At 45.7% G+C, this 16629-nt stretch overlaps 1 protein-coding gene; it reads right to left on the bottom strand.

Annotated features, from left to right (window-relative positions):
* Positions 1-14596: 14596 nt before the first annotated feature.
* GSTUM_00000524001 (uncharacterized protein) lies at positions 14597-15448 on the bottom strand. XM_002837548.2 has 4 exons: positions 15205-15448; positions 15121-15163; positions 14851-15031; positions 14597-14789 (listed from the first exon to the last, which is right to left on the bottom strand). Exons 1-4 carry the CDS (start codon positions 15417-15419, stop codon positions 14764-14766), a joined length of 465 nt encoding a protein of 154 aa, XP_002837594.1. The 5' UTR covers positions 15420-15448; the 3' UTR covers positions 14597-14763.
* Positions 15449-16629: the final 1181 nt, after the last annotated feature.

Below are 16629 nucleotides of genomic sequence, written 5' to 3'. Positions count from 1 at the left end.
ACAAGGTTAGATCCAGAAAGCAAACGCTACAACAGTTTCAAAACACCCTTCAGAAGTTTCATTAGCCGAGTTATGTTACAAGGTGATATGAATGCGCCCACAACCTTTATGCGAATTATGGAAAACCTCCTGAGCGAATATCTCCACCATTTTATTTGGGTTTATATTGATGATATTCTCATTTTCTCGAACACCGAAATAGAACATGCCTACCATATAGGATTGGTTTGTACCAAACTAAGGGAAGCTAAATTCTACGCTAGTGGAAACAAATCAATTCTGTTTGCCCATAAACTCGATATCTTAGGACATGTTATAGACGATGAAGGAATACACACAGCCCCTGGAAAAATAGCCTGTTTAACGGAGTAGACAACACCCCGGAATCAAAAGGAACACATGCGATTCCTAGGACTAGTCAACTATATTTCCCAGTTCCTCCCACACCACGCCACTGTGACAGCGCCGCTCACAGACCTTACCGGCAATGCAGAATTTGTCTGGACCCACACTCATGACCAAGCTTTTACCAACATCAAGGAATTGATTAAAAACGCCAACCTTATTCAACCCATCGACTATAGTAAATGAGAACTGATATGGCTGATTACTGATGCATCGGATGTTGGAGTTGGAGCATGGGTTGGGCAAGGAGCCTCCCATGAAATGGCAAGGCCGGCGGCATTACACAGCAGGAAGTTCACTAACTCACAGATGAACTATGGAACAACAGACAAGGAAGCCCTTGCTGTGATTGATGCTCTCGCCGCTTTCAACCACATCCTGATCGGCAATACCTTCACTATTGTTACCGACCACCAACCTCTCACTAACCTTAAAACAGAAAGGATACCTGGAAGAAGAAGAACAAGATGGATAGGTGAAATCAGCAAATACGATGCAAAAATTATCTACACCCCTGGAAGAACGAGCTATTTAGCAGATGCTCTCTCCCGCCTATATGAGAATCAAGACCTCGCAAACCCTCTCCTTGTTCATGACCACACAAGACAAAGCGAGGACAGCCCTGACGACACCTCCTATGAACAAGAACCATCGATGGCTGCCGCCAGCTCTGCCGCTCCCTCCAATCCTTTCTCTTACCCCATGTACAGTGCTGCCGGAACAGAACGAGGAAAGGACATTGATGAAGAATGGAAAGACAATTGCACGCTCCGCAGCACACCTCCTCACGAACTTGAACAAAGCAGACTCCACTGGTCCCACTATTATCACGACACCTGCCCTTTTCACCAGACTGAGATCAAGTTCGGCAACAGATACCAGCGACTGTACTATATGCCTGCTGACGATTCCAAAGACACCAGCTTCGACACCGTAGAAGGAGCAAAAGAGATGATCAATCAAGATGAATCGACCCAACCTCCTCATACCCTTAATCCTGTTCCAACACGATACCAAGGTTTTGAAGAACTCGAACAAGCAGCAGCCTATGTGGATGCAATATCCTATTTACACCCCCCACAGTCAGCCCTGCCATCCTCTCCTCCCATAATCTATTCACGACCACTATATGGTGGACCCTTACGAGTATATAACAATGAAACCATTGTCTCGGTCATACCCCCTACTATTCCCGAGCATCGGCATCAACTCTATGAAACCTTTGAGGAAGAGGAAGCCCCTATCGAACCAACAAGAAGATCCCTAATCAAGGATGAACGACGACTGGTAGATCAACCACAGAAGAATTGACCTCCTCTTTCCGAAGCCAAATGATAGCAGGATACTGCCATGACCCGATTTACTTCAAAGCCATGGATAGCTCCAGGCATGGAGACCTCGCCCCATACAACATATCAAATGGAATGGTCTATACCAGCACCCGTTATGGTGAACACTGCTTATACATACCAAAAGGCCATATGTTCAATGGAATGACTATTAGAGAATATGTTATTACCGAAATCCACAACAAAGGACACCATAGTGCGGATCGCAACCTCCAATATGCCTCAGAATATGTTTACTGGCCTGAAATGCGAAAGGACTTCCGCGATTTTGTCAGGCAATGCGAACTCTGTCAGGCAAATAAGGAGCGAACACAACTTCCTGAAGGGAAAGCTCAGACCCTCTAACTACCACGTGAAATATTTGAATCCTATGCCATCGATTTCGCAGGACCATTCAACAAGTCCGCCGAATATGACACCGTCTTGGTAGCTGTGGATTGATTCTCTGGAGACACCTGATTAATACCAATGAAGGTTACTGACTACTCCAAAGACACCTGGAATAACCTACAACGATACCTGTTTACCCCCCATGGGTACCCCTTATCGATTGTCAGTGATGCTGATCCCCGCTTTACCGCCAGATTCTGGAAGCAAACCTTGACCTCCCTCGGAATAAACCACATTATGGCTGCCCCAGGACACCATGAGACTAATGGCCAAGCAGAACGAAAAATCCGCGAGGTTAAGACCGGAATTAGGAATATGATCAATGAACGACAAACCAATTGGGAACCAGCCCTTGTTGAGCTCGCTGCATATATCTACGCCGGATTTTCAGATACCGTGGGGATGTCACTATACAAGGCAGTCTTTGGCCGTCAATACCCCCTCCTACCTACAACACTATTTAAGAACTCCTCAGTCCCTGCCTCTGATGACCATCTAAACCGCCACCAAGCAATTCGGAACGATGCCTTCCAAGCTGTTAAGGCTGCCCAATTCCGAAGCACCACTACTGCCCAGAAACGATGACGCAAACATGTCCCCATCTCACCAGGCGACATGCTCATAGTACACGGTAACATGTTCATTACCAATGTCGGACGCAGCAAGAAACTGCAACCCTGATGGCGCGGACCCTTCAAAGTCATATCCTTCGACGAGCATACAGAGAACAACACTGTCCAGATGGATGGATGCATGTACCGCCGCAATACTGCAGTCTTTCACGCCTCAGCTGTCAAGCGATTCCATCCAAATGCCGACTCCAAGTTTCCTGGAAGAACCCACTCTCGGCCTGCACCTATCATCATCAATAAGAAGGATGAATGGGAAGTTGAAGAAATCAGAGACCACCGCATTTGGCATGGAAATGATCAGTTCCTAGTCAAATGGAAAGGATATCCGACAAGCGAAAACAGTTGGGAACCACTGGAAGGACTAGAGCACGCTATGGATATGGTGAACAGATGGTGGAAAGACAACATGCCAAACGAATCCCTCCCCCCAACAATCAGTTATATCACCATGTGCTGGACACCTACAATGCCAGAAACTGAGCGATGGCACGCAGAACTTGAAGCTAGAGATGGATTTTGGGCACCATACTTTGAGTCGGAGTTTGAAAGCAGCGATGAGGAGAATCAAGCTATGGAGCAGGCCCTCGACAACTTTATCTAGTCACCAATCACCATCCGAATATCATAACGATATCAAACTATGTGGAGCTCAATGTGAGGCAGCGATAACAGATTGTTGGACTGTTGTTGAACCGCGATGTTATCCAACTTGAAGACTATTTCGAAATCCTCTGGATTGACTACTGTCCTGATTGCAATCATGCTTGGGTTGATGTACCGCACGAATCTGGTATTCATGACTACTGTGATTTAGATTTCTTTGAGTCTAAGTGTTTCCTTAGAGTTTCCTCTTGTCCCTGGTGTAACACTTACGATGAAGAGTTTTTAGCGGAAACTCAAGCCTTTAGTTTCTCAGACTCTGCTTTTGATGATTATTAGGTTTTGTTTGTTTAAATAGTTGTTTTGTTTTGGGGAATGTAACCGGTACGGGTACTTGGTTATTGGTTTTGTTTTATGTTTTGTTTTAAGTATCGCTTTGATACTTGGTTAGTTTTAAGTATCGTTTGATACTTGGTTTTGTTTTATGTTTTGTTTTAAGTATCGCTTTGATACTTGGTTAGTTTTAAGTATCGTTTGATACTTGGTTTTGTTTTATGTTTTGTTTTAAGTATCGCTTTGATACTTGGTTAGTTTTAAGTATCGTTTGATACTTGGTTTTGTTTTATGTTTTGTTTTAAGTATCGCTTTGATACTTGGTTAGTTTTAAGTATCGTTTGATACTTTGTTTTGTTTTATGTTTTGTTTTAAGTATCGCTTTAATACTTGGTTAGTTTTAAGTATCGTTTGATACTTTGTTTTGTTTTATGTTTTGTTTTAAGTATCGCTTTGATACTTAAGAAGTTTTACCAAAGTGTATCGATTGATACCTTTGATTAGTTTCGTTCATGTTAAGACATGAACAGATTTGTGTATTTAAAGACCGCCTGTTTCTATAATAGAAAGGGCAGACTTCGACAGACAGTATTTCAATATACTTGGTTGAACGGTTACTTCTTTGTTCCCCAGTACACCCTCGAAGCCTCCTTTAGTTCTCAGCTCTCGCCTCCTCTCTGGAAGAGCAGGCCACCTGCCAACTATCGTATCTATTACCGATAACGTGATTAGCTCCTTGCGAACACGTTACAGTATCTGCCTCATGCATATCGGACCGCTTTCTCTTCACATGATGGTCAATGGCAGTACCTCAGGATGGGTTAAGGCCTAGGAGGTGCACCACATACATATAGCAGATTGAAGAGTATTTTCGGTAGGCATATTCCGGAACCAAATGCACAGAAGTGTTTGGATAAATGTTCAATAGGAGCATTTGAGTGTTTTGTTGATGATGACTTTGGTGCATTTCCGAGTTTCCACACGCAGTTTAACATTTTACATGATCACTACTTTCCTCGATTGGTATGGGCTCAGATTACACTCAAGGGGAGCAAGTGCAGATTTTTCATGGATAAGATAGATCCATTGCAATTTTCAAGCGATGAGAGTGGATTGAGGCCTTCTTTGGATAAAGTCCAAGCCATACAGGACTACCCATGCCCCACCTGTGCGACTGAAGTAGAAGCATTCATCTATATGACTATCTATCTCCGAAAGTTTATTCCCGGCCGTGCGGAGTATGCACGCATCTTGAAGGAAGCAATTGTCTACCGAACCTTGACGGAACAAGAGAGAAGTAAGTCTAGCAACACTACTCGGCGAGGCAAATCAGTAAAAGTTGATTGTGGCTTTGAATGGGGTGAGAAGCAAGCAGAAGCCTTCCAGCAAATCAAAAATGCTATTATTGAGAACGTAGTCATCGGAGGGGACGAAAGCAAGCAATACCACCTAATGACTGATACCTCAAGTCATGCACTTGGCGGTGTTCTATTTCAGTTACTGAACCAATCAGTGGGTACAGTCTTAAATACATCAACAAGATTGGAAATGAAAATTGTGATATTCATTTCGAAGGGATTCCTGCCAGTAGAGATGAATTATTCTACAACAGAAAGAGAAGCGTTGGCAATATTGAGATGTTTAGAGGAAGTACGCTGGCTAGTATTGGGATCGCCATTTCCTATGAAGGTCTATACAGACCACCAAGTGTTGCTCAGCTTACTCTGGAAGGATAACGCCCATGGCAGAATTGTGTGGTGGCAAGTAAGATTAGTGGAATACGATGTGGAGTATATTCATATCCCGGGGAAAGAAAATGTATTGGCCGATGGGTTGAGTAGGTTGAGACTAGTATGTGAGGGTAGGGAAAAAGGGGATAAAGAGGAGGCGGAAGTAGTGTTTGTTGTGGAAAGAGAATACCAAATAGAGGCTTGGAAAGAATGGTTGGAGGATGAGTGGTATAGGGAAGTAGTACACTATAAGTTGTTTAGAGAGCTAGAGAGCTATTGTGATGAAGACGGAGAACCCTTTTCAAAGAATCGAAGACGTATGATCTGTCAGAAATCGAAATCCTACAGATTGTTAGACCATCAGCAATCAGATACCAGAAGTACCGAAGCGACTGTTATGGAAAGCAGAGTTCCAGGGGCTCACCATTACACTACAGAGCTTGGAAATCGATTGGTATTCGTCAAGAGGAATGGCAAGGAAGCATTTTGTATCCGGGCAGAGGAGGTAGAGATGATTCTCTACCATTTGCATGATTGTCATGGTCACTTTGCCTCAGGAGTCTTGATACGTACTACTGTAATGATTCCTCCTTGGATGGTTAGTTCTTGGTGAAGGGGAACGATACCTCTCTTTCTGTTCTTCTCTTTTCTTCGTCTTATGATAGTACTTGGCCTCTGCCTACATTACCGATAGTACAAGACCTCTGTCTTTTATCAGGAACGCCTATTGTAAGATTTCTCTAACTCTTTTTTGTGAAGAGCTTTCCTTGGCATAACGATAATGTTGCAATAAAGATAAAGATTGTAACGGTGTTTTATATTTGTTAAAGTAGTAAGTAGGAAAAGTATTTAGAACAAAGTATGAAGAACCTATCCTCCACAGCCGTATCGGCCTCATTATATAGTATTCTTCCCACCCATAGTCATGTGACCCAAAGTGGTCACATGTGTGAAACCAAATCATAACAAACTAGTCATGTGACCAAAGTGGTCATATGCTCGAAACCCATGACCTCATAGCGAGGTCATGTTCAAAAACTCATAAACCAATCATAACGCAATAAACAAGTCATAAGACTCGACTGAGTCATATGCATGAAACCCATGACCTTATAACTAGGTCATATGTGAAACATAAATCATATGCGCAAGGCTTACCCGCAAGGCACACTCACAAGGCATACTCGCCAGGCGCACGTCTCATGACTCATATTTGAGCCATGTGTGAAAGCATCACAAATCCTACACAGAACAAATTATATGACTCGAATGAGTCATATGTGTGAAACAATTACATACCTGTAACTCATAACCATGTATCACGTGAAAACCTTTTTTATGCCAAGCCATATTCGTGACAACTACGATAGGAAGATACTATTGGCCTAATGGGACAAAGGATATATGCCTCTAGTGCGCATCGTGTCCAAGCTGCCAAATGATCGGGCCCTTGAAACCCTCAGTTAGTCAAATATCAATTGTCCATTTCCAACTGCTAGACATGATGGGCTTCGATTTTGTTGGCTGATTTCCTGAGACTCGGTGTAATAACAAATACATCATTATTGGCATGGATTATTTTACTCAGTTTCTCTTTGGCAAAGCAGTTCCAGATAATACCAGCAAGTCAGCAGTATCACTGTTGATGGAAGTAGTCAAAGGATATGGATGGCCGAGAGCCGTATATACTGACAACGGTGCGCATTTCATTTCGGGAGAATTTGCAAAAGTGTTAAAGAGCCTTTCGGTAATCCATCTACCAGTGCCAAAATCACATCCTCAGTCAGTCGGACTGGCAGAGCTGTATGTCAAGCTTCTCGTCGATGGGATTAAAGTTACAATTATGGGGTGAACACTACCGCAAGAGCAGTAGGACTTGGTAGTTGATTCTGTGGTCCATACAGTCAATACTAGAATTCTTATGGTTCATGGCTTTAGTCCAGCACAGTTGTTGTTATGGTTTAATCTAAATAGAACTGGTTGGGACGTCATACCAGATACTGAGTGAGCAGTGTCAGATCTTTCTATGGTAGTCGATCGAGGTAGAGATCCCTGGAATAGTGAGGAAGAGCTTGGAGAGAGGCAATTGGAAAGGCTCATACGGTTGGACCACATTTGCGAGGAAGCTGCAAGGGAGATGGTTCGGCAAGCGGAAAGACAACGACACAATCAACAACCGATGTGCTACAAACCACTGAAGGGAGGAGACCTAGTCCAGTTAAGGAGGTTTCTCTTAGACCAATGTCGGGGGAGCAAACTAGAAGCGCGATGGGAAGGCCCATACATCTTATCAGAATTAGCATGGCATGGAAAGAGTGGCAGACTTCCGGATATCAATACGGGAGAGTTAGTTTGGGTGAAGAAGGGTGCTTTGCAGGAGCGGGTGAATCTTAATGATCTTAAGATGTATTTACGAAGAGGAGAGAAGGAAGCAGGGGTAGAATTAGTAGATATATTGGAGTATGAGCGGAGGAGTTCATTGGGGAAGGTGACGGATATCTATGGGGTAGATAGAAAGGCAGAGCAAGGTGGAGGTCAGAGATATCTGGAGTGGATCGAGGATGCCTCAGGAGTGGGATAAGCCAGGTTTGGAGGGAATCATGTTTAGTCACTCGGCTGTTTACGAGGAAGGGAAGGGGAGGAAGTACAGTTAGATATTTCGCTAAAACCTAGCTAGATTTGTGGTTTGTTTAGCCTTCAGGGGTGAAGGCAGAAGAGGGGAGGGGACTCTTGTGGAGAATTGCTTGATTTGGAGGTGCCTTTCATGTATTTGATAGGGAGGAGGCTCTGGATATTTTTCATGTGTAAGAGGGGGCTTGGCGTACAGGATTTTCTTCTTACAGCTTTCTTTTTTTTCTCTTAGCAACAACGAGAACACACACACACCCACCACTGGGAAATAGAACTTTTCATCTCTACTGAACTGAGCCTACATTTCTTTCTTTGATTCCTCTGCGTTATTTGTGAAATTGATCACTGCTCACCAGTCCCAATTTTCTGTCAATTACTTTCAGGTATATCATGAAGGTAAAGTGAGTTAGCGGGTAGGGCACAGTGCGTAGTCAAACCACCATCCAGGAAAAGGGAAAGAAACCCCCCCCCCTGACACCGGTATGTGACTGCTGCGGTTCATTCTGACCCACCATATATTGAAGTCTTACCTCTTTATCGTTTCTTGTAGCCCTGACAGAGTGCCTCGCTATCCTGGCCCTGCGAGAATAGATAGTGAGCACGAAATTGGTTGTGTGCACTATTGGGCCAGAAGCCGTCGGGAGGGGGGGTGAGTACCCCCCACTTCGAAATTCCTTTTCTTTTCTTTTCCATTAGCGGAAGACGGCTAACAAAACTATCGGTATTTTGAAGTTTGGAACCAAGGTGGATCAGTATTTGCACGCAAGCCACTATAGCCAGGGGGGTTACACCTTCCCCACTATCGCTTCTGGCGTTATCTGGAGAATTAGGCGCCACGAGTCAGCCTCCTATGTTAGAGCTTCCATTCTCCAACTTTTACCTGCCTACTCGAATCGACCGCGACACCACACCTCGCTCAAAAGAATTGCAGTTATTTCTTCATACTTCCGAGACCTACCAGAAACAGCAGTCCTGGGGTTATTTGATGTAGGAGAGGTAGCTAGCAACATAACCTTAGCACACTTGAACCTGCCCGAGGAGCAGCTATCTTGTGGACAAACGTTCTATTACACTGGCGACCGCAAGGCCCCATCTACACCTACTTCCGGCCCTAATTCACATGGTCCGGCCAACAAAATAGATTAAGAGTGCGCCCAAATGCACCATGGAGAGACCCAACATCTTGAGGTGCATCCTTTCGAACTAACAAGGCTGTTACAAAAGTATGGTATTGCTAACTAATATCCGCAACAGCTTTCTTAGCAGCAAGGTGATAGGGTTACAATCTGGCAATTTAGAGAAGGTTTATGTTCATGGATCGCTGCTGGATGCACACCGCAAAACTTTCGGGAACTGCCTGTGGTGGTGTTTCCCCACCGCTACTATCATGAACTTTGCCGAGTACCTTTACCAGGGTGACTATACTGTTCCGCTACTCTCCACTGCCGAGCAGACAACCCACGATGGAAACAGTGGCTGCAGCAGTACAAGCGACGGGAGACGTGAGGAGATCCTACTGCGCTCTGGTAAAGAGATACTAATGCACCTGCACGTAAAGCCCAGCCATCGGGTTCCGGTATCCTTCCAATTTCCGAGAACCTTAGCTATGAAAGGGTTTTTCTTACTCATGCCGAGTTATTCATACTGTCTAGAGAATGCGGGATACTTCCTCTTGCGAACTTGTGCCTCGGAAGGCTCGGGGAGGCTATGGAAGAGGCAAAGGGCACAATTAAGGAATCCGTTTTCTCGGAAAACTTGCGCGCATTAATCCTATACTCCTATTACCCCTGCTGCTCGGGTAACGACCCCGTATGGGAGGAACTACAAAAGGCGGTTTCCGGATTCTTGGCATCGAAGAAAGGCTGGATTCTTGAAGCACCAGGCTCTGATCTGACCAGTGGGCAAGAAAAACTCGTGAAGGACCTGTTAGCCAGCACAATTAAACTTGTTATAGACGCTGATGAACGCCTTGCGGCGGCCGAGAAACAAGTGGGGGATTTGAAACTAGAGCTTGAGGTAGCACCAAAGTCAGAAAATAAGTGAAAAAGGCATGTCCTCACAGCTTGATTAACGGGGTAAGAGAGTACGAAGAGATCAATGCTAATCATGAGTGCTTCAGCTCCAACTAGTCTCTTGTAATCCACAATAAACGTCAGTTAAAACCACGATTATTCAACAACACCTTCCTCTTATCTTTCCGAGGGCAGACGGCGATTTTTTGAACTGCGATAGAGTCCCTGCTCAGCGCTCCCCGAAATACATCTTCCATAGTCAAGGAGTCTTAGTGTATTGAGGGAAACATTTCGGTAGAGGCAAGTCATGGGGAAGATGTAGTTAGAAACAAACGGGGGAAACTCTTTTGGATTGCTGAGGAGTATGCAAACTGCCACCTAGCCCCTTTTATATTTCTTCCTTTCCTTGTGTCCTGGTTCTGTCGGTCTTTCCTGCTTAAGCCATTCCCTCGCCGGTTAGAGTCTTGTTTTTTATACCCTCCGTCGAGTGTTTTCTCTCTCTTTACGAGCGTCTGAGCTTTTTGGTCGAAAGTTTATACACCGTCCTGAGAAGCCGGGGTATCTATTTGAGAGTTATCAAATTATGTGAGCGTGATGGGGTTGTGACTGCCGGGGAACCTGGAGGCACCCGCTCTACAGAGGAACTCATATAAGAGATGAGCCACCAATCTCAAGCGGCCGTCCGGCGAAGAGTTATGCCCGGGTGCCAATGCCCGGGGGCGCGCAGGTAACCGCTAAACGATAACTCGAAGTGACACAGTCTGACGATCTCTGTGCGGACCTCTCTGAGCAACTACCTCGCTGAGGGTGGAAGCTAACGGAGCAGAGCTCGTTCCAGGAGCGTTGTACAGTACATGTTAGTTAGCTAGGCATTGGGTTTTAAGAGTCCGGATTCTCGTATTTGGGGGAGGCGGGGGTTGGAATCGCTGGATAAGACATTTTACCCCGGGTGTCTTTTCCTTCCACCCCAGGCTCGGTCTCTCGGGTATGATAATTCCCGTCTCCCCTGGTGTTGATTCTATAGGAGTTGTGGGCTCCAATGGCACGGAATTTCCGGGGGGACGACAAAGGAAAGCGGATTTTTTATCACTGGGTAAGAACGATCCCTACAGAGTGTGATAGGACATTGGATTATCGCGTATAGATTGGCAAATCCAGTTGAAGCCACCCGCCACCAAGGGTAAAATTCGATCACTTGTGCAGGGAAGGTACTGCGCGGTACTCTACCAGTACCGCGCGATATAAGACTCGCGGCGATCTATCTGTAGCAGTCCCGTCACACCATTGCCAATCATGGGCCACCGTACCGCGTCAAAGCTGAGCTCTGGAGATTAAGCGCCACAAGTTAGGCCTCCAGTCTCGGTGCTCTCGTTGTTACCCACCCCAGTTCTGATGGCAGCACCGTACTGCACCAACACCCGCCTAGTCTGCATCCTCATCCTCCTCTAACTTACCGAGCCCAATTCACATAGCCCAGCCTAGCCGGAGGAAAAAGGATAGGTTATCATACTAAGGCAGCGAAACGGATAACGAGCGCACCGGCTTAGTTACATACATCATGGAAAGGCCAAATATCTTGAGGTTCATTCATACCATTCTGCCAAACTAACGAGATTGCCTTGCTCTGCACCACTAACTAGCGACAGCGTTCTCAAAACAAAGGTGGTGACGCTGCAAACCGCAAACCTGGAGAAGGTCTATGTGCACAGAGCACTGATCGATAAAGAGGTCACTGGTATCGGGGGATGTGGGTGGTCTTGCTTCCCCAGTGTTACTGTTTCGAATTTTGTCGAATACCTTTACCAGGGCGACTACACTACTCCAGCAGTTGTGGTTACCCACTCAGATGCTCCTAAGCGCGTTTCTAGTCCTGCACACGGGTTTTGGGAATCCGAGGAGACATGTGAGGAAATTCTACTATGCCATGCTATAGTAGATATGTTAATGCTAACGCACTTCCTGGTCAAGTATGGTCATCAAATGCCACCACTTCCGCAGCTCCCGAATCCCTTGACTACGAAAAGGTTTTTCTCACCCACGCTGGGATATTCATACTCTCCCGACGCCGCAAGGTGCTCCCTCTCGCAAGCATGAGCCTCCAGAGGCTCGAGGAGGCTATGAAAGAGGCCCAAGACAGAATTAAGGAATCCATATTCGTGGAAAACATGCGCGCGTTAATTCGATACTCATACAATCCTTGCTGTAGCGGCAGCAAGGGTGCATGGGAGGAGTTGCAAAAGACGGTTTCCAGATTCTTAGTATCGAAGAAAGACTGGATTCTTAAGGAACCGGGATCTGGTCTGATCGACGGGGAAGAAAAGTTGGCAAAAGACCTTTTAGCCGGAGCCATAAATCTTCTCATAGACTCGGATAAGTTTCTTGTGGCGGCCGAGAAACAAATAGAAGATTTAAAGCTGGAGACCAAGGACACATGGAGCAAGGAACCAGGGAGCAAGCTAGGAAAGAAGAAGAAGAGGCAAGCCATGTCAATCTAGATATCGGCGGAAAGAAATGTATGAATAGGTCGATGCTTACCATCTAGTGCTTCAGCTCCTTCTAGCCTCCTATAATGCACCACAAATGCCAGGAGTAATCCCCATCATTCAACAGCTCCTCCTTTTCCTCTTGTGGGTGGGTGGCAATTTGCTCCCATCTCGTATAAGTTAGCAAGAGCGTGTTGGTGTTTTAGAGGACACCGAATGGGCGGAGGAAATTCTTTGGAGATCCAGAGGGCCACAAACAGGCACCTGATCCCCTTCACGCATCTTTTTTCCCCCTCTGATGACTTTGTTATGTCAGTCTTTGTTACTTAATTTAAGCCATTCCCCGACCTTGCCAGGTATGGCCGCTTGCCTAGTATTAACCCTTCCCGACCCCCCGGGGCTCTTCGCTCTTCGGTGGGGCCACCGTGATTCGTACGCCCTTCGCAATTCTCTCTCTCCTCGTGTTTGATGTGTCGCACAAGGGCTGGTCGTAGTTAGCGGGGTAGCGGCCTCAATCCTCATGAACGATCAATGAACAATGTAGATATAGAAGCAAGCTAATTCTCATGTAATGAGTAAAATCCGATAACTCGCCCACGCGCTCCGCTCAATCCGAGCCAAGAGCCCAACAAAAAATCCGCGATAGCGCTCACAATTAAGTTAGGCGCAAACCACCACCAGCACTACCATTGCTACCCCCCAACACCTGGCAATTCGGCATTATCTAGCATCCCTAATGGAGAACTTACACTAAATTTCTATATCATAGCTACTCGGGCATACTTTGGATGTCATTCACTCCAGACCTAGTCACCCAGACCGTGAGGTATTTCGCAGTCCCAATATCGCCCCCCCCGCCATATACTAGACGCGGCTGAATGGTATAGCGCTTCCTCGAGGTTGGCCCTCGAAGTATTTGAGTTATCGATATTGAGCTCTATAGGGATTTAAACCACCATCGTGCCCGGGTATTGTTTTTTTTTTTTAAATTTTTCTTTAGGCAAGTAAAAACTCGGCGGGGAAAAGGGCTTAAAAGGGCTTTCGGTTTCGAGGAAGATAAATTGGTGTTCGGCATGATCGTCGCCTTCCGGTCCCTGAGGATTACGATACGATTCGCCCCCCCGCCTCTGAGAGTTGGCTACTCTATATTATGTTAGCGGGGGTTTGGTTAACCTTGGAAAATTACTGTTACGATGCCATAGATCTGGAAAAAAAAATGTTGAGGTCGGGAGGTAAGTTAGGCCCTGTTCGGCGCATCACAATAAAAATATATTGCAATAAAAGTTGCAAATAGCGTATATTCTAAAATAAATTCATAGTATATTTCAGAAATAGGTGTTTGTACAAAATTTAATATAAAATAAATATATGTGTTGCCAAGACAACACAAACCCTATCATTGTTGTTGTAAAACTAGGGTTAAAAACAGTATTTCAAAATAAAAGAGCCTCATGTTACTATTTCTGTAGGATATTTTACTACATGAACAAGCAATATAAAGTACAAATGACATAAATACCCCTCAGCAATTATGGAGAATAGTCTGTGGGCTGAGGACACTAAAGAATTTCATGTTAAAGTTGAAATAATTTCTAACATAGCTATTTTATAATAATATTGTAAAGGGCTCTTATTTCTAGCCCTTAACCTATATACTATATTCTCATATTTATGCTATAAAAATATATATTGAAATAAAGATATATTGTAATATTTTTTGTAGGATCCGAACACACCCCTATATAAAAAGTTTTAGTTGCCAAAATTTATACTATAAAAGTTTCTTTTATGCTATAAAAATGGCGCGCCGAACAGGGCTTTAAGCGTTGTGCTTGTTTGGCTTTGGTACCTTCCGACTTGTTCCCTAAGACTACTACTAGTAGTACTTTACTACCATGGAACTGGTATTGCCCTAAGGAGGAGTATTGCTGGTAAACTTAGGGGTCTCTGTGGATTAACACGAATAGGTTACTCAAGGAACGCCGGGAAAATTCATATCGCGTTCACGAATACCTCAGGCTGGAGCAATAGTTTGGACAGAGGGACGGGAGCTTTCATTCCTCGAAAATAGTATGGACAAAAGAAAATTCGCAACATTCACACCGAATCGCACATCTGGATCAGGTCTGCAGCCGATTCCGCTAAACACCCCTCCCCGCGGACATGCCCAACTGCAGCCAGTCGAGTCCATGATAGGGCTAGTTGGGCCACCCACCCGCAGGGCCTATACCGCCATACACTGTCACTCCATGTCACATATATCATGCACAGAGATGAGCACTCACCGGCCCCATAATAAAGCAGTCCGTCTCCGACCGCCGCATCGAATACATTGTCCGAGATGACATCCCATATAGAATCACCCGCGTCCGCATCGTATGTCAATTGCAAGTACGGGATCGCGCAAGATCCGAAATCGTCCTGGCAACCACCGCCGCAGTAGTAACTGTTCGACCCGCACCATCCCTGTCATACCATTCCATTAGCATTATTATATCGCCCTCCCCGAAGGGAGAGCGCGGGGGGGGGGGGTGATAGGGAAGTGGGACACGTACGTTGATGGAGCAGCAAGGGCCATCGTTCCCTGCACCACACGTACTGTACACGACACGCCCCCGACTTGGTTGTTCGGGCCGCACTTATTTGCATGCTCCCCAGACGTCGGCGACTGCGTGCGCTTCACCAAAACGGCCGGCTCCTCATCGCGGCGCTTGATCGGGATGCCTGTCAAACTGGCTCCGTAGAACTGAATGGCGACGGGATCTGGATCCGGGTCGGCGGTCGGGTTGGGAACCGGATTTGCAGCGACGAGGAGGGTTAGGGAGAGGGTGAGGATTAGGTAGATGGATTTCATATTGTAAATTTTTTTTTGGAGGGGGATCTTTCTCTTTTTTTTGGAGGGAAAAAAAGCGATAGGCTCAGCAGGCCAGCAAGAGCTATGGTTGGTGCATGGGAAGGGGGGTTTATATGCTTGCTTGCTTGCTTGCGTGGTGAAGGGGATAGCGGCAACTCATGAATAGAGCTATAGTAGCCCCTCACAAGATGCTCAATTATCCCTTTGATCACGAAGAGCTAGTTATCCCCCAAACACTATTAGACATTTCGTCACTAGAAAAGTGAAGACACCTGATCACTTTTTTTCTTTCTCACTGGGCGGTATCAAGCTCCTCTTAACGCCCGAAAGAACTTCTTAGAGGCCTTGGAAGAGCCTGACCAATATTTACACCTCCTTTGGTTACGCCTCTCCCGCCAGTGGCTGACCCCCTCCGGCGCTAGGCTCATTGTGGAGGATGGTTGCACAGACGTGTAGTTGTATATTTCCTAATCGGGGTCTCAATGGTTAATGACTTTTTTAGCTCGCAGACCGGGCCTTGGATGAAATGCTCTCGCCTTTCGCTAGACGAGGCAAGTGAAAGGGCTACTCACCGTCGGAGCTTTATCTTGATACTATATCTCTTAGTGTGGGAATAGGTAGTACAGTATGGAAGCAGTTCTTTGAGTATGATATGATACGGTGAAAAGTTGGGGACTGTGGGGGCCACAGAAGAGACCGGAAATGCACTATCATTATGAAAAAACAGATTCTGGTCTGCATCCTACGTACCGACAGCTGACCTGCCATATTATCTTTCACTGCATACCATTGTGGACTTGAGTAGGTGGCTCAGACACTGCCAACACTTAGGACTAGCAATTGTGAGATCCAGGGTGCCAAAAACATATTTTCGTGAGGTTTAGCTCTTGGCTCCATAAACTAAAACTCAATCACTCCGAGCTTGCATGGGCTAGAAGGAACCGTCGAGGCTTCGCCCGATACGTGCGAGCACATGACTCTAAAAGAGCGCACATACTGTACTGTGGCTTTTCTGCTTCGGCTTACTCATATCATACGGATTCATACCTAGTGCTTGCCATGGGCCTGGCCAGGTGAAAGCTTGGGAGAACGCAAGTCACGTTGAACAGAGGTTGAAAACAAAAAAACATAAGTAAACATCCGGCTAAGCGAGCTCCAACCTCACGTAGTACAAAGCCTATACATCCTATAGGTAGGCCGGGCCGGGCCC

Source organism: Tuber melanosporum (genome assembly GCF_000151645.1).
Source record: "Tuber melanosporum whole genome shotgun sequence assembly, scaffold_192, strain Mel28".
Lineage (NCBI taxonomy): Eukaryota > Fungi > Ascomycota > Pezizomycetes > Pezizales > Tuberaceae > Tuber > Tuber melanosporum.
This window is presented reverse-complemented; position numbering and strand designations above follow the sequence as displayed.